At 30.5% G+C, this 22,260-nt stretch overlaps 3 protein-coding genes across 9 annotated transcripts in view; 2 read left to right on the top strand and 1 right to left on the bottom strand.

Annotated features, from left to right (window-relative positions):
• LEW1 (Undecaprenyl pyrophosphate synthetase family protein) overlaps nucleotides 1-11,007 on the top strand; it is a 19,128-nt gene extending 8,121 nt beyond the window's left edge. The window contains exons 2-9 of one of the 4 annotated variants that reach the window (XM_011039255.1): nucleotides 8,667-8,745; nucleotides 8,855-8,908; nucleotides 9,028-9,298; nucleotides 9,427-9,488; nucleotides 9,850-10,048; nucleotides 10,149-10,245; nucleotides 10,480-10,562; nucleotides 10,815-11,007. In XM_011039255.1, coding sequence (XP_011037557.1) covers nucleotides 8,861-8,908; nucleotides 9,028-9,298; nucleotides 9,427-9,488; nucleotides 9,850-10,048; nucleotides 10,149-10,245; nucleotides 10,480-10,562; nucleotides 10,815-10,822 — 768 coding nt within the window. In that variant the 5' untranslated portion in view covers nucleotides 8,667-8,745; nucleotides 8,855-8,860 and the 3' untranslated portion in view covers nucleotides 10,823-11,007. Of the gene's footprint in view, nucleotides 1-8,589; nucleotides 8,750-8,854; nucleotides 8,909-9,027; nucleotides 9,299-9,426; nucleotides 9,489-9,849; nucleotides 10,049-10,148; nucleotides 10,246-10,479; nucleotides 10,563-10,814 lie in introns of those variants that run through there. The other 3 variants (XM_011039256.1, XM_011039254.1, XM_011039257.1) reach the window with 3 other exon arrangements.
• On the top strand, nucleotides 1,781-3,629 carry MED32 (mediator of RNA polymerase II transcription subunit-like protein). Of its 4 annotated transcripts, none has more exons than XM_011039253.1 (3): nucleotides 1,781-2,057; nucleotides 2,265-2,736; nucleotides 3,263-3,629. In XM_011039253.1, the coding sequence occupies exon 2, from the start codon at nucleotides 2,296-2,298 to the stop codon at nucleotides 2,734-2,736; it is 441 nt and encodes a 146-aa protein (XP_011037555.1). In that variant the 5' UTR covers nucleotides 1,781-2,057; nucleotides 2,265-2,295; the 3' UTR covers nucleotides 3,263-3,629. The 4 variants fall into 4 exon arrangements, with proteins under 4 accessions (XP_011037555.1, XP_011037553.1, XP_011037551.1 ...); XM_011039251.1 differs by having other exon boundaries at nucleotides 3,258-3,629; XM_011039249.1 differs by having other exon boundaries at nucleotides 1,782-2,057; nucleotides 3,080-3,590.
• Nucleotides 11,008-12,825: 1,818 nt separating the features above from the next.
• CLPP6 (CLP protease proteolytic subunit 6) lies at nucleotides 12,826-16,323 on the bottom strand. The gene is made up of 9 exons (XM_011039247.1): nucleotides 16,024-16,323; nucleotides 15,878-15,930; nucleotides 15,588-15,636; nucleotides 15,212-15,413; nucleotides 15,018-15,083; nucleotides 14,467-14,607; nucleotides 14,017-14,070; nucleotides 13,458-13,550; nucleotides 12,826-13,033 (listed from the first exon to the last, which is right to left on the bottom strand). The coding sequence occupies exons 1-9, from the start codon at nucleotides 16,113-16,115 to the stop codon at nucleotides 12,986-12,988; spliced, it is 798 nt and encodes a 265-aa protein (XP_011037549.1). The 5' UTR covers nucleotides 16,116-16,323; the 3' UTR covers nucleotides 12,826-12,985.
• Nucleotides 16,324-22,260: the final 5,937 nt, after the last annotated feature.

Here is a 22,260-nt window from a genome sequence, read left to right as displayed (position 1 = left end):
GTCTTTTATATATATATATATATATATATATATATATTTAACATTCATCTCATTTATTACCATAAATACTCATTTCTGTGTATAAAAAAAACAATAATAAGAATAATAAGCTATACATAAAATATACTACACCAACCATCGTGAGAAATTAAAAATCGTCCTATGTATTCAAAAACTTAGATTTACTTTTTAAATTTTAACAATTAGGATTTTTTATCCATTTTAATTATGGTTTGATATTTAAAATTTTTTCATGCAATCAAAATCAAGAAGCAGGGCGCGGCTTTTATAAAAAGTGGCTTTCATGAAGGGTGAAAACAGATTTAACAATAACCATTATATCATATAATTTATGATTATATTAATTTAATATTCATCTTGTTTATTATTATAAACACTTATTTTTGTGTATAAAAAAAATAATAACAACAACAACAACCAGTTATACATAAAATATATTACACCAACCACCATGAGGAATTGAAGGGCATCTTGTGTATTCAAAAACTTAAATTTACCTTTTGAATGCTAATAATTAGGAGTTTTTGTTCGTTTTAGTTAGGCGGCTTTTATGAATAGTGAAAACAGATTTAACAATAACATTGTCTTGTTTTAATTCTGTAATGTAATTTTTTTATTATTATTATTATAAAGGAAATACTTGAATAAGATCTCTTGAGAGAAGAAAGATACTACAATTTTAATTAGAAAGTAATCTTAATTAGAGTGTGTTTGGAACATAATGTTTTTTAAATTAATTTTTTTTAAAAAAATTAATTTTTTTATATTTTTAAATTTTTTTAATTTGTTTTTTTTAATATTTTAATATATTCCTAAATAAAAAATATTTTAAACCCTAACAGTTATATTTTCAAACAATCCCGTAAACAAGTACGGCACATGTATTTTGAAATTTGAAGTCTCTCCCTCTCCCCCTCTTAAGATAAATTGGAGAAAAAGGGGGGAGGAAAAAAGAAATAAAAAAGTAGCTTGAAAACAAAGGTAAAATTAAATAAAAGCCCCGTTGTAGTTTATTGCAAGGACAAAGAGTTGCAGTGGGACAGTCCCATACCCCTGCAAGATACAGCATAGGACGCGTAATATTTCTTGAATGGAAACTGCATTGTCGGGACAGTCCCATACCCCTGCAAGATACAGAAAACTGAGAAAACGACGCGTAATATTTCTTGAATGCAAACTGCATTGTTATCAACAAAATCGATATTAAATTTTTTTAACATGTTCTAAAAAGTATTTCATTAAAAAAATTATCTTTTTTTTTTATCATTAATCGATATTAAATTTTTTTAACATGTTCTTAACAGTATTTCATTAAAAAAATTATCTTTTTCTTTATCATTTTAATATCAAAAATATTTTTAAAAAAAATAAAAAAGATTATTTTAATACATTTTAATAATCAACACCACTCTTCTAAATGCCCTTTACTATATTTTTACTATATTAAAAAGAAAAAAGAAAGTCGTTGCATCATGGAATAGTGCTAGTGCTCACACAAATGTTTAATGACTGTTTTAGCATTTGCTGCATGTTTCACAGTAATCAATCAAATCAATTTCGTTTCAAAAATTAATATATACATATAACAAACTATATTTTATAATTAGTTTTATTTGAAATTTCAAGTAATATACGATACATTGCATGAAACAAGATCGTGCTATAAACTTATTTATATTAAATTAGAAAATTGAAAAAAATCCCCACCGCCGCCAAACACGTAAAAACAGATTTTTCCCACAAGTTTGACTCAGTCATTGAAAATCCTGGAAGATTTAAATTCCATTATTTATACCTGTAACCAAATTTAGGGAGCACTTCACCGCAGCTAAAGGAAGTAATGTAATGGGCCATCTCAGAAGTTTCTCTGCCTCATAAAGCCCGATCCTAATCCAACCCAACCCAATTTGATTCAAAGGATCGCAGCAGCCCAGATATATCCAACACAGACAAAGGCAGAAGGAGAGGGAGCTTAGGCCTAGAAACAGCAAGAAATAGACCGATCGATCCGCAATCAAATCCCGGCGACCGTTAAGGTAACCCTCGGACTCTTCTTCGTTGGCTTTTAAGCTCTTGATTATCTAGCTAATTGATCATTATTTACTAATTATAGAATTTCATGCTTTGATTGCATGTTTAGACCTAGAAATCGGAATTACACTATATTATACCATTATTTTCAAATTCATAACTTCATGATTCAAATTAAAAACTATAATATTTTGATTTTTTTTTCATTTTAGAATTCAATTGAGAAATCGTGAGATTTTGGCGATGGACAGTATCGTAGATTCGTTAAACAACGCATACCAAGATTTCGTCGGTGCTGCAGCTAATGTATTGGAAGCCAAGGAGTTATCCGGCGGGCAGAAAACAGCGGCAACGGATGTTGCGCTGGAGAATTTCAAGCAGAAATGGGAGTTATTTAGAGTTTCATGTGATCAAGCGGAGGAGTTTGTGGAGTCCGTGAAGCAAAGGGTAGGATCGGAGTGTTTGGTGGATGAGGCTACTGGGTCCGTGAGTGGGAGGTCTGGGCAGGGTGGAATGACAGGGCTTCCGCCCATTAGTGCTGTTCGGTTGGAGCTGATGAGTAAGGCTGTCAGATGGCTTGTTATTGAGTTGCAGCATGGTTCGGGTTCTGCAGGTGGTGCGGCCGGGCATGCTCACCCTTCTGCTCCTTTTGATGCTAGGTTTTCTGAGGATGCAGCTCAATAGGTATGTTTGTCTGCAATAATGTGAACTCTTTGAATTGGTTTTATTGATGTTTTGAGCTTGCTTGATTACAGAGCATGATTATTAGGACATTGCTAATACTTTGTCAGGGTACATAGCAAGTTAGTAACTGTCAGTGGCGTGGAGGATATTAGTTCTTTACCTTATCAAAGGATGTGTTCTTACAAGATTTTTCTTCTAGTGAATGTATGCAGCTATCTCCTAAGTTGAATTCCATTGTTCTGAACCTAGTTTCTTAGATATGTGTGACTGGAGTTTATGAGCTGCAATTTCTAACACGGGTGATTTCATAATAGCATGAATTTGACCAATCTCATTGATCTAGGCCACACAAATAAAGGGTTGGGAGCTGATTGAGCTGCTATGTGATGTTTGATTTGAAGGAAGGCAGTAACTGGAGGGGAAGGGAAAGATCAAGTTTTCTTGTTTTTCTTTTCTCTGGCTGTTAAGGTTGTTTTTATAGTGTGTTTGTTTGTTTTTTCGGTTCTTTTCTTGTTGTGAAGTTCAGGGAAAGAGTGGTTTTGGTTGAGTGAAGCGAAGCTGGAGCTGCGATGTTTACTCATGAACTATTAAAGCTTCTAGCTTAACATGTAGGTACTATTTTTTGCCTGCTTCCATTAAGGGTGCTGATGATTGCGTAGTGAACTGTGAAGGATGTGCTTAACTAGGGGGTCTGGTGGAGAAACCGGTCATCATACGTTCATGGTTGTAGGCAATCTGTAATTCTCTGCGTAGCAAAGAATTTTGACATGGAATTTTCTAGAATTAGTTTAAGTAATCAAACATGATTATTGAGCCTTTTGTGAATGATAGGCACTCTTGTTCGTTTTCGATTTGTCACCTTGTTCAATCATAACATGTACATGTCAGCGGCACCTTTGTTCTTTCCCAAATTCTTTTTAAACGTCTCAACGTATGCGGAGCGTCAGTTCATTAATTAACATTCTAACCAGAGTGTGGCCGCTTCACCCTATTTATCCTCTCAGATGTCGTAATAAATCACAATAGATTAGAATAGTTAATTGTAAAAAAGAATCAATTTGATTTTTAAACATATATTATTATTATTATTATTATTATTGCACAATAGAGGTTTTTTTAAGCTTAAATTAGCATCCCATTGCATTTGTTTTTCAAAGAAATAATTGCATTAAAAGATAAAGGACTAAAATTTAAATACTAGGTAAAATAAATGGTGTTTTTGAATTTTATTTGAAAAGTTTTGTTTAGCCCCCTTTTTTAATCTATTAGATAATTGGTCTCTTTAGTTCTTTAAATTTAATTTTAGTACAATACTTGATTTTCCTTATTTTTTAGTTCTTTTTTGTGATAGACGAGAGATTTATTGGATTCATCTAGGTGTTGAGAGAAAAATTCATCATTGATGATGTTTGTGGCCAAGAAAATAGTTTACAGGGGAGTTAGATTTAGGTGTTTTTTTTCTTGCTTTTGACCTGAGGAGGTGGATTTGACTGCGATAACTATTTTGGTTTTGGGTCGATTTTGGTTTTTTGAGCTATTTTGAGGTTTTTTTTTTTTTGATTATGGATAGATTTATCAAAGTGTTAAGGATGTTCTATGTTAAAAATAAGTTGAACATAGACTTTAAATTAAATAAAAAAGGAACCCTTATTTTTTGACAACAAGAGTCATAATAAATGATATTTCGTTTGCTATTTTTTTCAAGAAAAAAGAAATGGGTGAACAATAGGTCCTTCACACTTTTAATAAATTAATAAAATAAGTCCATACGTGCTTAGGCTGATTTTTTTTTTAATTTTCAGGTCCATATAGCTAGGTTTTTTTTTCTATTAGTTTTAAAAAAATTGATAAAACAAATAATTGAATCCAATTAAGTTTATTATTTGAATAGTAGGTTTAATGAATTAATCCATGGTATGTGATATATTATTTATTGTTCTTTTTTTGTGGTTTAAAGCTTTTTATGTCTATAAAAGAATACAATTTTACCCACTGGTAAGATTTTTTTGATATTTATACACTATTTATTATGTTTCAAATAAGAAATCTAGATATCTATAAACCATCCATTAAATTTCATGTATCCATTATATAGTAATATTTATTAATCAATAAAAAAATAAGATAGTTACTAATATATATATATATATATATATATATATATATATATTTGAAGTATATATATTTATATTAAATAATAAAATGATAAATATTATTTATATATGTGTGTTTTATGTTAATATTAAGATATGTATATATTATAAATATTTTACAAATATATTTATATAATATAAATATATGTTTTGGGTTAGGTTCAAGTAGGTTTTGGGTCGGATTTGACAATATTCATAATCTATCTATTATCTATCAAGTCCAAAAAATATCAATTCATTTGGGTTGGGTCGATATACTTCAAGTTTAGATTAAATTGTCATCCTATTATCACTAATCTATTTTTTTTTATTAAACTCAAACCTAAAAGAATGTAATTTTACTTTTTGTTGTCAAAGATCTATTTTTGCTATCTCGGGTTTACATGCTTTTTATGGATTTTTTTTTTTTTGCTTTATACAAAGTCATTTCATACAAAAAAGAACTATAATGCAATTTATTGCTATATAATTAAATTTAAAATAATCTCTAGGATAAAAATTTATTGAATTTGATGGCGTGTATAACTTTTATCGTAAGTTTGTTTAATTGACTTGAGTTCACTACATTTTTTTAATTAAATGTTGTTTTTCACCGATTTAGTTCTTTAACATTAAGTTAATTTAAGATTAAGTTTCTAAATTTATTTCAAGATTATTCTTATAAATTTTACATGTCAATCCAAGTTAACCTAAATGGATTAAATATTTTTCTATCTTAGTATTAGATTGAGATATCATTGCATTCATGATTAAAATCTATTTTCTAGAAGACACATTACTAATTCCTAAATATTTATTTTTATATTAAAAAATATTTGATTACGACTCGCGGCATAGCGGGAGTCAATGAGTTGGTTTTAACTATGAGTTACAAATTTTTCTCATGGTGTGTTTAGAGGTTCTTGCAAGTGACTTGATGATGTCAATAGCCTTTACCCTTTCTTACTTTTCTTTTTCTTATGAGTAGACTCTTTAGTCCATGCTTGTATTAATTAGTGGGTGACCGTATCCATATCTCTATACTATGCCATGAGAATGAGTTATTATATTTTCGAATAAAAAATAATATGGTTGTGTTTTAAAAAAGAAAGTAAAATCAATAATTTGAGTCTAACTGAGTTAAAATGATAAATTTATAATTTGAGCTATAAAAATAGGATAATTTGATAAAAAGTAAATGAAAAAATAATCACAAAGTCTAATTCATGAAAAATTAGTTGTAAAATGATATAACCAAAAAAAAATCAACAAGTAAAAAGGATCTAGAAAAACAATCAAAATAAGGTAAGACGAAGAGATCTTATGATTTGGATCATGCTAATGAGATAATTCAATAAAATCTAAAAGGGAAAAATGATAAAGATTAATTCTAAAGAAATCAAATTTTGAAGGATGAGACTTAAAAAAGATTAAAATCTCTTTTTAAAAAAGCAACTCAATAAAAAGGATTAAACTAACTCTAATTAACTTGCTAAACTCGAAACTCATGTCATGAGATTGAGATCACTTGGTAGGGAAAAAAACAAAGAACATAAATAGTTTTTTTAAAAAAAATAAATTCTCAAATGATGAGATTGAAAAAGAAAATAAGTTAAAATAAATGATGTTAACCAACATTAACTTTTCAAATCCTTTGAGTCAAGTCATTAAACTAAAAGCAACATATTTAAAAAAATTACAAAGTCTAATTCCCAACCAATCAAATATTGAAGAATAAAATTGGATAAAAAGATTAATTATACAAAAGGATTCAAAACAAAAAATAGCAATTAAAAAAATGAGGATCAAAATTAAAATAAAAAATAAATTAGAAGATAACTAATAATTTTTTAATGAATAGTGAAGTTGAAAAGAAAAATTAATTTAACAAAAAAATCTAAAAATAAGGATCAAATTAGAAAACAAAAACAACATATCATGAATTGAGATTAAAAGATAAAATTGAAAATAAATCAAAATTTTATAAAAATACCAAGAACAATAATTAAAAATTAAAAGAATACAGAATGAAGTTGGAATCAATAAATAAGACAACAACCTTGGAATTTTGAATAGCCAACATGAATTTCGAGGGAAGGAGATGGAAAAGGGGAGATAAAAAAAAATTATTGACAATAAATCATCCCGCCACTAATGCCACTCGCTGGCATTGTGACAATTCTAGTGACATGACAAACAAACGTTTTCGGTTTCCATAAGACACCGCTTGCATAGTTAATGCATCGCGACATCTTCTACTTTTTGGTGTGTGCTTTGCAGGAGCCATGAAGTTTGGTTTTTTAATTATATTTAATATTTATAAAAATACAAAATTATTTTTTAGCCAACTTGATTATAATTAATAAAATAGAATGGAAATACTTTAAAGATTTTAAACATTAGTTGATCAAAACTATGTTATCAAAGGTAACTTAGTGGATTATAATTTTAAAATATAAAAAAATCAACTTATCCTTGATGAATTTAATAATGACCAATGTATTATGTAAAGAAGCTATATCATCCAAAGAATATTTTAAGAAAGGTTAAATGGTGAATGCTAAGAAATAGTTTAACTAGTCATGTTTTAGGTATGTTTTTAATGATCATGAGTTTAAGTTTTTTTAGGATCACTGAATACTTATATAATTGTTAACTTCAGAGTTTATAAGATTAACTGAGTAATGTACAAGCTAACCTCGACATCCATGTTAATAATAATAAAAAAAAAAGTTAAATGGTGATTTTATTGTTTTAGTAAACAATAAATTTTCTCACCTTGAATAAATTATTTTTTGCTGTTAATATGACTATTTTGATTAATCAGTGGGCTACATTTTTTTTCCTCTCTCAACATCAATGCATTAATTGGATTATCTAATTTTGCTTTCAAAATAATTTTTGATATTATTTATAATATTTTTTGATATTAAAATACCAATTATTTTCTAAAATAATTTTTATTTTAAAATATATTAAGATAATATTATTTATTTTTTAAAATTTATTTTTAATATTCACGTATCAAAATGATCAAAACACAAAAAATAATTAATTTTTTTTAAATACAATTCCAACCATACAAACAAATAAACCTATAATGCTTTCATTTGTGCGTGAGTTCTTGAAAAATCTACAATCAAGAATTTTTGATTTTTTGATTATCAGGAATATATTTTCCACTACTATTCTCTCAATTCAACAATAAGGCCACTCCTGCATTTAAAAATAATATTTTATCTTAAATAATAACATTAAAATCCAGACTTGAGAAATTAAATGAGTGAAGAAAGTTCTTAATGACAAGACTATTGCAATCAAATTTAATAATAATAGTTTTTTTATTTGATAATAAATAGCATTTTCAAGATAACTTTCATGTCAAATTCAAAATAAAATTCTTAAATCCTCTTCTCAGACAATTACTTATACACATTAACTATGTATTTAAATAAATTTCATAAATATTGGAATCAAGATTTGAAATCATAAAATAAAAAATTAATAGTCCACTGTATCAATCATTTGAAATTAAAATAAATCTTTTTTTTAAATACCATGATTGGGCTTGCACTTGCACGCAATTCTGATTTTTCAAAAATTAAAATCAAATATTTTTTAGCCTTCCTCGTCAAGGAGACGGGACCCTAGAAGTCCGTTCGTTAGCGTCCGTTTGATCCATAAACTCTTGCAAAACAATATAAAAATATCCCCATAACGACACATTGTCTTGAACATAAAGGTTAACTACCTGTCGTCTCCCATTCCGGGCAGAACAGGGAACTGACTCTCACTAAGCAACTTTTTCTACGAAATTACCCTTTTTGGTTCGCCTTTCAAATCACAAAAGGCTGTTTTGCTTTCAAGCTTCAGTCTTGTAGGTAAATTCTTTATCTGGGTTTTGCTTTCTACATATCTTTTTATTTACATGCATGTGTATTGGTACATTTAAAATTAATGGGTTGTGATATTCTTTTTTGGTTTAGTAGATAATGGACTTCAAAGATGAAGTGCAGAGAGTTAAATCTGGGACTAATCAGGCAAGTTTCATTAGCTACCACTGAATTCCTGGGAACCTTTTCTTAATTGTTTTTGCCTCTGAAATATATGGCTGTTTGTGATTCATGAGAGTCACTCTGGATTTTAAGGTTTTGTGCAGATTGGAAATTTCTGGCTTCGGCTAGTTTGGCATTCTGTACATCTTCTTGTGAGACTTTGGTATCTTGGAGTTGGTGTAGCTAATGTGATCGAGAGCTATTTGATCTCTAGTGGACTGCTGAAGCGTTACAGATCTATTGATGCTGGCAAGCTCCGGTATCTTGCGATTGTGATAGAGAGCGATGATGCTTGCCGAATTTCGAAAGTCATTCAGCTTTTGCAATGGCTACAAGTTATTGGTGTCAAACATTTATGCCTCTATGATACAGAAGGTAAGGATGCTCGATGCCTCGTGAAACTGAGTAATTGAGTATTTTCCCCGTATAATTGCCTGTAAGGAACACGAAACTCTTCGGGTTTTTAAAATATTTTGATTTTGAATGTTCATTTTTTTTTCTAGGAGTGCTCAAGAAATCGAAGGAATCCATCTTAGCGAAGTTGAAAAATGCAACATTATTTGAGGTAGCATCTTCTTTCTGTATGGTGATGGCACCTTTGTTTTTCACTTTGCTGCCATTCAGATTGCAGTTAGCGCCTGTTTGACTGGTACTCAATTATGATCTGGCCGCCAGTGAGCATTCTTTGAAAACTCGTTAAACTGACATTTGATTCAGTGAAAGATTCATATGAATCGCAATAGGATTGCTTGAATAAGGATGGCCTGGATAAATTTTGTACAATGAATTCTGGTTGAAAACTTCGTATAGTTATATCTCATGTCTTAATTGCTATTATTGCTTCATTTGAATTATTTGCAAATTACTGTGGAATGTCAGTGGCAAAGTTAGATTTCTTACTCAAGTTTTCTGTCCACTTTTTGCAGGAAGCTGATGAAAGAGATTCGTTACTGGACCAGAAACACATGACTCTGGAATTTGCTTCAATCTCAGATGGAAAGGAAGCAGTGGCCAAGGGTGGCAATGTACTTTTCATGAAGTACTTGAAGCTGGCTAATTCTGGTGCAGAACAGAAAGAACAGATATTCACAGAAGCTAACATGACTGAGGCACTGAGAGCTGTAGGTTTGTTCTATTTCTCAATCTGCTGAATGGTTGAAGGAATTGATTTCCTTTCAGACATCAATCTTATGCATATTGACTGGTAATGTTCTTGAATTATGAGGTTGTGGAGGGCCAGAACCTGATCTGCTATTAGTTTATGGACCTGCAAGATGCCATCTAGGTTTCCCAGCTTGGAGAATTCGATATACCGAGATAGTGTAAGTTTTCTGTCTCGATGAGGCAATTAAGATAGTTTAATTTGAAAATTGTAGGTTGGATCATTCATTTTGTATTTTTGTTCATCTTTGTATCACTGTGGGGAATATGGAAGCAGCAGTGGACCTTCTTTTCTCAACCTGTATTCAGATTTTTATCAATTACTTGCACCACATAATCCGTGTCCTGCTGAGGTTTGCTTTTCATGGATTAAGTTGTGGCCTATTGTGTTGCAGACATATGGGACCCTTGAAGTCCGTGAGATACGGTTCCCTGGTGAAGGCCATTTACAAGTTCACCACAGTGCGGCAAAACTACGGTAAGATCCTCTTTCCAGTGTTGCAATTTATTCTGGAAAAAATGTGTGGCCTAGTGATCCACTAAAGAAAACAAGAAGGTGAATTAATGATATTCTAGCTAAAATGGGCAGCAAATATTAGGAATTTCCACCAAAACCAGTCTTGATGATTTCCTGCAAATGATTTGGGAATTGTGGAACGTGTACTGAGTATAATAGTAATCGAATTTCAAAGAAGTTGGTTTAAATTTGTCTGTTTTCATTCTTGAACAGGAACATGAACCTGCTACTTCGAGAGATTGTTGTAATGCCTCTGTCAATGCAGACTAGTTTGTACACTCTCTCATATGTAATCCGTGTTCAATTTGACTAATTATATTAGTTCAACGAGGCATCTCTCTGTCTCCATTTTTCCTCCTTCTCCTTGTAAGTCAACCACAACCTAAATCAACCGCAGTTAGCTATCCCTCTTTTGTTGAGCTGTGACATTACTCTTGTTCATGCTGATTCAAACCAAAGCAGAGGATTAAGATGTCACGACCAACGGGCTGTACATGTATTACGAGATTGGTGGCTGGTGCTGCTGTCCGGGAGCCGGATCATTTTTTTAACTTAAAAAAAATGGAGCTTAAACAATGACAATATTTTTTCAAAAAGTAAGAGGAGTTTGAGAGTCAGGTTATTGATTTTGTTGGATTTATAAATTGATTTTTTTTTTTAAATAAGTTAACTTTGGTTAACTTATGAAATTCTTGACTTGTATATAATATTAGAATAATCTTATAAAGGAATGGAATTGAAAAAAATTAATTGTTAAAAGAATTTTAAAAAATATTTAAATTAGTAAGATTAATTTTTCAAACTTGTGATGTGGGTTTTGAGGTTGAAATTATGATAATATTATAGAAAACAAACTTGAAATGGACCATGAAATTAAATTTTAAATTAACAAAATTTTGATTAATAAAATAAAGGATAAAATTAAAAAAGAAGGTTCTAATAAAAAAAGGATTAAAAATAAAATAAATAATAATTAAAAGAATAAAGATTAAATTTAACATAAAATATAATAAAACATTGAGGGAATCAATTAAAAAAATAATTCAATTAAAAGAATGATATAGGATGCAAATAAAAATACATTTCAATTAAGAAAATGATTAAAAAAATTACATTTAAAAGAATAGGGACCAATATGAAATCACAACTTTATATATTATTTAAAATAAAAAATAGTAATAAAAAATCCAAATCTAAAAAAATAATTAAAAAACTACTTTGAAAATATGTAGGGAAAAAAACCAAAATCAAGTAAAATAACGATCATTGGTGTAAAACTAGTTATCTTTTATCCACACATACCATTTAATAATGGAGTTACCGCACATACTTATTTGTTTCTGCATTTCAAAAGTATTTTTAAAAAAAATTAATTTTTATTTTATTTTTTTAAATTCATGTTTTTAGTGTTCTCAAATTATTTTAATGTGCTGATATTAAAAATATATTTTTTTTAAAAATTATTAACATGTATTTCAACACAAAAAATTATTTAAAAAATAACTATAACTATATTTCCAAATAATATACAAAATAGCACATATTTAAGTGATTTGCATGCACAACCCACTTTTCAATATTAAATAACATTTTATATATGTTAAAATAATAAATTTTCTTTGATTTTATTTAATAATAATAAAAAAAAAATTATACGAAAAAGAACCAAAATAGAAAAACCCCTTGACTCTTTAACTTGAATTCACTCTTTAACTTGAATTCAAGGGGAATGTAATTATTTTACGGTGCTTTTAAAATGAAAAAGAACCCCCTACCCGCCCATTGCATTATTTTTTTGCACTAAATGATATAGTTGTCATTTTACAATGTTATAAAAAAAAAACAACCATACCATTACCACCACTGAAGCCAATTGTGCATTGTTGAAAAGTGCAAAATAATAATTTTACCATTCCAAACCACATTACAATAAGTCTAAAGCAATGGTAAAATGGTCATAGTAAAACCACTATCATTTTTAGTTTCTTTTAATAATAGTAATTAACGAAACTAGCTATTTTTTTTAAAAATCTCATGAACATAATCGAGAGGCCAACCGAGTCATTAGGTTTGGGCACTGAAATACATGCATAGTGAGCAGGGAAATCCGGGATTTATCTTTTCAAGTGGCTGAAGAACTGCGCGGTTAGAAAAAATAGACCTCTTGGAACAATCACCAAGTGAATGTTGATATGCTTAATCGTGCACAGAACCTGAAATCGAGTTTGTAAAATCAAATAGTGGGAATAATTGGCATTGAAATTGAAAATACCACTTGGTAACGTAGGATCACAACTAATGAAAAGTGGTCGGCAACTCAATCACATCAAAATTATATCCAACTTCCCACTGCATTCAAAGACGGTGAATAGTAAAATCCTAGTTTAATATTCTGTTTCCAGGATGCCATCGATGAGCCCAAACTCCATAGCCTGCAACAAAGGGCAGCAAAAAGCAACATGGTGATTAATGTGGTTGTCAAAATGCATAAAGATAATTAGTAGAGTGAAAAGCTCAGACAAAAAAATTAGTTGGAAGCGGGTCTTAAACTGCTAAAAGATGACATGTGTGCAAGTAAATGCTATAAATGCAACCATCACCATGAATTAAGCGATCCAATCAAACGCATAATGAAGTTACAGGAGTGATGCAGGTGGTACAGAAACATGAAAGAGAATAAAATTTAATGTTATCTCATATATAAGATTTTTATTAGGACATTTTCTTGTCTCCAATAATGCGAGAGTGCAGACATATATGTATAAACATCCACACGCATGCAAGTGTTTGAGCAGGTTCTCTCCAAGCACTGATGTCTATCTAAAAAGGAAAAGAAAAACAAGTTGCGCTGCATACCTCTGAAGTGGATAAGAAACGATCTCTCTCGGTGTATTGCTGAACTTTCTCAAGGGGTTGACCAGTGAATGCAGCATACATTTGGTCAATTTTCTGCACCAGAATTACAAGCGAAATAAGACTGCATTTTATGTTAATTAGAGCAATCTTCCATTTAAAAGTTCCAAAAACTAGCAAAGTGCTGAAGGCTTTACAGGAACTCAAACAACAAGAGCCAATAATCCCAGGGCTCTAGAACTTCAGTAAACATTGAATATCTTTTTACCTTGAACATTTGTTATAGATAAGTACCACAGGAACAGATAAATAGTCCCATCCCTGGGCCCAAAAAAGAAAAAAACCCGCCCCACTACTATGGTGCTTGCAAAACAAGTCTGCCAACTTCTCGAGTGTGAACTTCAGTTTTGAGAATATGGCCCTGCCACACTCAAATCTTGAACTAGGAAACTCTTGGGTTTCCAATTGTGATATCAACCAAGCTAACAGGTATTCAGCCATTAATTGGGTTTCATCTTCCTGGTCAATCAGCATATGAATGAAGCTAAGTGGGAATACTCACATGACGAGCTTGAACTGCTTCATTTACTTGGCGTCTCACATCCTCCACATGACCCTAGAAGCAAATATTGCAAAATGCATCAATGATTACAACATATATATTCATTACTATTCCAAACACCCAATATTTTGGAACTGTTGCAATGTAGTGGACTTGTATTATTACAGTTTTTGCATTTTGAATTTTGCACTCACATGCACCAGTATGCTATGACAGAAGAGCAAGTTAAACACGATAATAGAAACTTCAGTAATAATAAAAAAGATGCAGCTTTTAATTTAAGAAACAATCTGGAGATCACATATGATTAAACAGTACTAGCTAGCTTTTGATGTGAAATTATATGATGTATGTCCAAACAAAAATCCTTTTCCATTTCAGCTAGCAGCAAAAGAAGGAACTCTTGCATACTCTCAAAAGCATTAAAGAAATTTGGAAATTGATTCTCACCCCACAACCACCCTGCGGTTGATGAATCATAATACGTGCATTAGGCATTGCATACCGCATTCCCTTCTCTCCTCCAGCAAGAAGAAGCGCTCCTTGGCTTGCAGCCACTCCAAAACATACAGTGCCAACTTTAGGCTTTATCTGAGAGCATTAAGAGTCATCAAAGATTGCATCATATAGAAGAAGAAATCAGAGAAAAAAGAAAAGATAGATGGATGTAACAAAATGTAATGCATATATTTTTTCTGGGGCGGTTATCATTTTTTTAGACAGAAGATCATATTAATTGTTTACGACTAGATAACACTTACCTCAACGCTCAAATAATGATTTATTAAACCAACTTTATAAGTATGCCTTCACTTCATTGATCTTATAATCACTTCTCTAACAGCAAGGGCCAAAAACAAATTTTCATTTGGTCTTTAAAGTTCATTTCTGTTATTACTACCATTTAGAAGGTTGTAAGATCAGAATCCCATGATGAGGTTGCCAATGTGCTAAAAGTTATGCTTGGATGAAAAAAGAAAATATTAGTGAAAAAAAATTACCCAAGACATGCAATCATAAATTGCCAGAACAGAGTAAGTGCTTCCACCAGGACAATTCAGATACAACTGCAAATGCAATAAAAGGTCACAAGCACATAAAATTTGGCTAAACCATTTACTTCCAAGCTCTATAAACTGATGACAACAGTTAAGTACAAAACTAATAAACTAATAAACTAACAAAATGGCCACACCAGAATATCTGTTTTCTCATCAACAGTTGCTAGAGTCACGAGTTGTGATATAACACGTTGAGCCACCTGTGAATTTATTGGCTGCCCAATGAAAATTATGCGATTCCTAAATAACACAGATGACAAATCCAAAGGTCCTCCTGGAGTCATCACTGCTGGCATAATGGGCGGATTTCCCCCCTTTGCTTCAACTGTGACATAACTGTGTGATAAAATCATTACTTGACAAATATGTATCAGCTAGAAGAAATGTGTAACTACCGAAACAACTAGTTAATCATTTGATACAGTCTAATTAAATATTCAAAACTTTATATATATATATATATAGAGTATGTAAAGCCCTTTAAAGTCAAAGGGGACAAAAGCAAGAAACCTTTGCTTAGCATCACGAAAACCCTTCTCGTCGATCCTTAGGGATAATCCTACATGACAGAGTTACACATTTATAAAAAAAGAAATCAGGTCTGAGAAAAAACATAATCAAATTATGGGCATTGAATTCAATTTAAGCATATTTTTAACAACAATTTAGCTAAAAAAAAGAACTGGTTCAGTCATAACATTCAAAATTAAGGACATTGAACTCAACTTAAGCATGCTTTAACAATAATCAAGCTAAAAAACGAACTGGGTAAATAAAAAAAATCATGTAAAACTCCCTACTAGTTGAAGAATCATTATAGGGTCTAGGCAAGGCAGAAACCACCGAGTTTTTTCTGCAATTAACCAAAGAAATGATACAATTATGCACTAGGAAAAATCGGATAGAAAATTAGCAAAGAACACAGTTGTATACTTCAAGATGTTACCTGTGAGAGAATAAAGAAAGAGAAGGGGATTTGGTGCGGGGAAAGATAGAGAAGCTGGCAGCAGTGGCAGAAATAGCTGATGCTCCTACCATTTTCGAAGCTATAATAATCTCAAGAGTGTTTGAGAGATGGATAGAGTGTGTGGGGGATTTTGATGGGGGTATGGTAAAGGGGGTTTAGATTTTACAAGCTGACAGGCACGGAGAACTCTTCGGCTTTGCTGGGCGCTGCTAATTAAACAATTTTCTTTTCTTTTTCCTTTGTATTTTATTTCTGGGTTAAGAAAAAACAGGTTAGCCCCCTTTATAGGCCTTTATAATTTCTTTCGAAGATTTTATGTTGCACTCCCATCTTTTCCAGTTAACGAAGGAATAACAGGGAAAGGTTTTACTATGTTTGGTAATTACTAGTCCACTTGGCCTGCATTTCACAGTGGTTCGCACGAATTTAAAAAAGAAAAAACTTACGAAAAGAATGTCTAGAGAAAAGGTTTTTTTTTTTTATAGTGTTATTAAATCAATCACGTCAAGTAGATTATTTTTTTTATTTAATTAAATATAAAAATAAATATTTATAGAACCACAGTGTTAATTCTAAAATAAATACTTATTTAAAATTATAATAATCATATATAAAACATATAAAAAATAAATCATAATATTTATTTTTCAACAATTTAATATTAAAAAAAATAAAAAATATATTATATTTGATAAATAAATCTACCAAACAAGTAAATCAAGTAATCTAAATTAATTGGTGAAACCCGTGAATTAAACCATGAATTTTATTGAAATTAAAATCTATTTTTTAAAAATTTATTGTTATTTAATTTTATGATAATAAAAATAAACAATATCAAATTAAGCACTAATCTAATATCAGAATTTTTTTTTTTGAGATTATGATAATATTATATAAAATAAAATAAAACAACTTATGAAATTTAATTTTCATTCAATATAATATAAAATGATAAAAAAACTAAATTTTAAAAAATAAATATAAGTGAATAGGTCCATAAATTTTTTAAAATTTAATAACATGATTTTTTTCCTAAACTTATTTTTTTATTTTATGATAAAAATAAATAATTATAAAATTAATTTCAATTAAAAAACAAGAAAAATAAAAGGTGCTACACTCATGAATTGAGCCGGTTTATCTTGTTAAATTTGTAAATTGGTTTATTTATTTTATAAAATTTAATAATTTTGTTTTTTTTAATTATTATTTATTTAATTAATATTTTTAAATAAATCATACTACAATATTAAGATATTTTTCTAATTCTAAAATATGATGTTAGAATATTTTTTTTGATATCGGATCAAAACTCAATTAACAATTTTATTATACTTCCAGGCCCACGACATCAAATTTTAAACACTAGTAACCATTTTATTCCAGGATCAGATGGTTAGAGCATCTTTAAGGTGAGATGTTATTTTAAAAAGCTAAATTAATAAATTAATATTTTAGATAATATAAATATAATATATATTTTTTTCATGTAATGGAACAAAGCCATTTGAAAAATTAATTATATTGAAATGAAATAAATAATTATTTTATTTTTTTCTTAATAATTTTGATATTATTTTTTTTCACAAAAATGCATTTAATTAGTTTTTTTATTGGTCTCATTTTGTTAATTTTTGTTTTTTTAAAAGATATGTAAAAATAATATTTATGAATTTTTTTTAATATTTTGTTTAACTTCCATCTTAAAGCATGAAAAATAAATTAAAAAAACTAAAATATTATTTTTTTTTATTTTTAGCTCTCCATTTAACACTTGCTTTGGAGTTGCTCTTACAAGTAACAAGGTTTTTATAGATGGATTTAGTAGCGATACAAGCATGCTAGCTCCATTAAATTTATACAATAAAGTTCAAGGCTTCGTAATAATTAAACATATAGAAGTAACTAAAATTACATGGTGGACAATACTGGAACCCAAAGAAGATTGCTTGGAGAAAAGAAATGGCATACCGGAGAAGTTCCTGGCTTCAGGCCAAGAAGTTGAAATGGTAGGATTCCAGGTAGATGCGTCCGTGGCAAACAGCTGCAGCTTCCGCGGTCTCCATTCTCACCTCTAGAGTTCACTCTCGACTGTGACACTAATAAACTGCGAAGGGTATGCTAGGAAGGTAAAGAAAAATACTATCCCATCTTTATTATATGCAAGTAAAAATAAATAATTTTTTAATTAATATATTATAAAGACTTAATTTAAAATATAAATCATGATATGATTTATGATATTTGTTCTCAACTTAGTGCGTGTACACTCAAGGAAGAACTGAATATGATAAAGAACAAATAATGAAGAAAATAGGAAGAACTTAAGTGAGAGTGAGTTGAGAATAGAGAGAGCTTAACAGAGAATAATTTTTCTTTTCTTTCTTGTTTCTGTTGTTTTTTTAATTGACTAATACAAACTAGTAGCTTTGTACAGTAGGCAAGTCACCAAACTATATAAATTTGTGTGTGTTTGATTTCTAGAATGACCTAACAACTAGTATCAGAGCTTATTCTTGAAAAAGAGAGTGTATGATCCAAACCCAGAAATTAAAGTTCTCAAAATATATTTTTGAACGTACTATTGTGTAGGGGATGACGAGACAAATCCACTGGTGAAACTCTGGCGAAGAACCGACGGGCTGCATCCCCGCACGCCCCAACATGCACCGATGTCAGGATTGCCCACTAGCACGATGCACCACATGAGCCGCACACTCCTTCTTTGCCCGAATATCTGCAACTGAATAGGGTTGACTGGCCATGTAATCAGCCAGTTAGTAGCCATAGTAGTAACTCTGCACAATCATCCGTCACGTCATCTATCAAGTCATCAGTTCACGTCATAACCTAACATGTCAGCTTGAATTCCACGTGGCTCTGCCATGTCATTGGTTGTGGACCCGTCTTGCTTTTGCACGTCACCAAGCCACGTCATATATTGAGTTTTGATCCAGTGTGCTGTAGACACTATTTCAGCTGATATGCGTCTTCATCTGCACCTTCTATTGGTTTAAAAATTTGATAGATCATATCTAAGCCATCTAAAGTCTGATTTGGGTGATTTCAGAGTCATTTCTCATGTTTTCGACCATTCCGAACACAACTGTGTAGTCTGATTCAGCAAATTCTAACTCTAAAGTTAGTGAAAATGACAGATGAAATAAAAGTTGTTGGAATTGAAAAATTTGATGGGATATATTTTGGATATTGAAAAAAATGCAATCAAAGATATCTATATAGGAAGAAACTTCATCTTTCTTTATTGGGGAGCAAACCAGATGATATGCAAGAAAAAGATTGGCTAATTCTTGATAGACAGGTTTTGGGCGTTATTCGGCTATCCTTATCAAGAAAAGGCTCACAATGTTATAAAAGAAAAATCCACTGCAAGATTAATGAAAGCCTTGTCTGGGATGTATGAGAAGCCTTCAGCAAATAATAAAGTGCACTTGATGAAGAAGTTGTTTGACCTGAAGATGATAGAAGACACTTTTATTACACAACATCTCAACAACTTCAATACAATCACAAATCAATTGTCATGTTTTGAGATGGAGTTTGATGATGAGATTTGCACACTCATTTTACTACCTTCACTTCCAAGTAGTTGGGAAGGTATGAGAACAGTAGTGAGTAACTCAGCTGGAAAATCCAAACTAAAATATGATGATATCTGAGATTTGATTTTGGATGAAAAACTATAAAGGAAAGAATTAGGTGAAAGCTCAAATTTAGGTTCAACCCTCAGCATCAACACTCGAGGGAGGAGACAAGATAAAGGCTTATCTAGAAGCAGATCAAAATCAAAATACAGAATTAAAAGCAAATTTGGACCTAGAAATCAGGTTAAATGTTGGAATTGTGGCAAACTTGGTTATTACATGAGGAGTTGCACAAAACCAAAAAAACTTGAAACTGACTTTGCCAATGCTACCACAAATGAGGTACAAGATGCGTTGATTCTTTTTGTACAAAGTGCAATTGATGATTGGATTCTTGATTTTAGTGCATCATTTCACTGTACACCACACCATGAAATGATGTAAAACTATGTTGCTAGAGATCACGGTATAGTCTATCTGGCCGATGGATAACCAATGGATATTGTGGGCATAATAGATGTGCAAATCAAGATAATGAATGGATTTATATGGAACTTATAAAATACAAGACATGTTCCTATATTAAAAAAGAAATTGATTTCTGTTAGATAGTTTGATGATAGTGGTCATTTATTCTGTTTCTGGAGGTATGTGGAAAGTATCGAAGGGATCAATGGTTTTGGCTCATGGAAAAAAACCCAGCATCCTATATATGACCACAAGATTTGCAAGTATTATTGCCTCCACTAAAGTAGAAAATCAAGCATAGCTATGGCAGTGTAGACTTAGCCATATAAGTATAGTTATGGCAGTGTAGACTTAGCCATATAAGTCAAAAAGGAATGACGATACTTCAGTCAAAGGGAAAGCTGCCAGAGTTAAAAAATACTGATCTAGATATCTGTGAAAGTTGTATTCTTGGAAAACAGAAGAAGCTTAGTTTCTTAAAGTTTAGTAAGATCTTAAGACCAAAAAAGCTAAAAATGGTACACATAGATTTATAGGGACCTTCTCCAATGGTATTTCTTAGAGGTTCTCGGTATTATGTGACTTTCATTGACGATTTCAGCAGGAAGGTATGGGTTTACTTTCTAAAAAATAAATCTGATGTGTTTGAAACATTCAAGAAATGGAAAGTTATGGTTGAGACTAAATTAAGTTTCAAGCTAAAATGTTTGAAATCTAATAATAGAAGAGAATATATTAATGAAGGTTTTAAAGATTATTGCATTGTGAATGGTATCAGAATGGAAAGGACCGTTCCAGGCACACCACAACAGAATGACATTGCTGAATAGATAAACAAGACCATCAATGAAAGAGCTAGAAGCATGAGATTACATTAAAGGTTACCTCAAACATTTTGGATTGACGCAATTCATACTACATTTTACTTGATCAACCATGGACCATTAGTTCCTTTGAAATTCAAATTGCCCAAGGAAGTATGGAGAGGAAAAGAAGTATAACTCTCTAATCTAAAGGTCTTTGGGTATGTTTTCTCTGTTCATATAGATTCTGATGCTCGCAACAAGCTAAATACCAAATCCAAGAAATGTTTTTTCATTGGCTATAGAGATGTAGAATTTGGATTTTGATTCTGGAATGATCAGAATAGAAAGATTATCAGCAGCAAGAACGTGATCTTTAATGAGAAATTTTTATACAAAGACAGATCAAGTATAGAAACAAATATGGTTGATTCAGATACAAATCTATAAAAATCTGAATTCATAAGATCAGAAGGGCTTTCTGATCTTATTGAGCAGAACAAATATTAAAACTTTTATAAGAAGATTCAAGTACATTTATACCCACTACTAAACAAGAAGATACGAAGCCAAGTAAATCTATTATTTATGTTCACAAATCTTTAAGGACTGTAAAGCCCCCACAACGATTCACACTTCTACTGAATTATATTTTGCTAACAAATGGTAATAAACCATAAACTTATAAAAAAATCATTATAAGATGAAAACTCAAGTAAATAAAAGTTAGCAATAAAGGATAAGATGGATTATTTGTTAAAGAACAAGACTTGTGAGTTAAGCACACTACTTGAAGGAAAGAAAGCTTTACAAAATAAGTAGGTTTACAGAGTAAAGACTGAGCATGATGGAAGCAAACAGTTCAAGGCAAGACTTATTGTAAAAGAGTTTCAACAAAAGAAAGACTGACTATTCTGAGATATTTTCTCCAGTTACGAAGCTCACAATAATTAGAGTTGTTTTAGGGATAGTAGCTGTAGAAAATTTACATCTTAAACAACTAGATGTAAAAACAACATTTCTTCATGATGACTTAGAAGAAGACATTTATATGCAACAACTAGAAGCATTTGCAATACAAGAAAAGAAGGACCAAGTCTACAAGCTAAAGACAAGTATATACAGTTTGAAGCAAGCTCTAAGACAGTGATACAAGAAGTTTGACAACTTTATATGCAGTTCAGGGTACACAAAATGTCAAGCTGATCATTATTACTATGTCAAACATTTTAATAACTCCTACATTATTTTATTATTATATGTAGATGATATGTTGATTGCTAGATCCAACATTAAAGATATTAACAAGTTAAAACAGTAGTTGTCAAAATAGTTTG

The sequence above is a fragment of the Populus euphratica genome, unplaced genomic scaffold (genome assembly GCF_000495115.2).
Source record: "Populus euphratica unplaced genomic scaffold, PopEup_1.0 scaffold91.1, whole genome shotgun sequence".
Classification (NCBI taxonomy): domain Eukaryota; kingdom Viridiplantae; phylum Streptophyta; class Magnoliopsida; order Malpighiales; family Salicaceae; genus Populus; species Populus euphratica.
The sequence above is the reverse complement of the archived record's forward strand: the minus strand, read 5'-3'. Positions and strand labels throughout refer to the sequence as shown.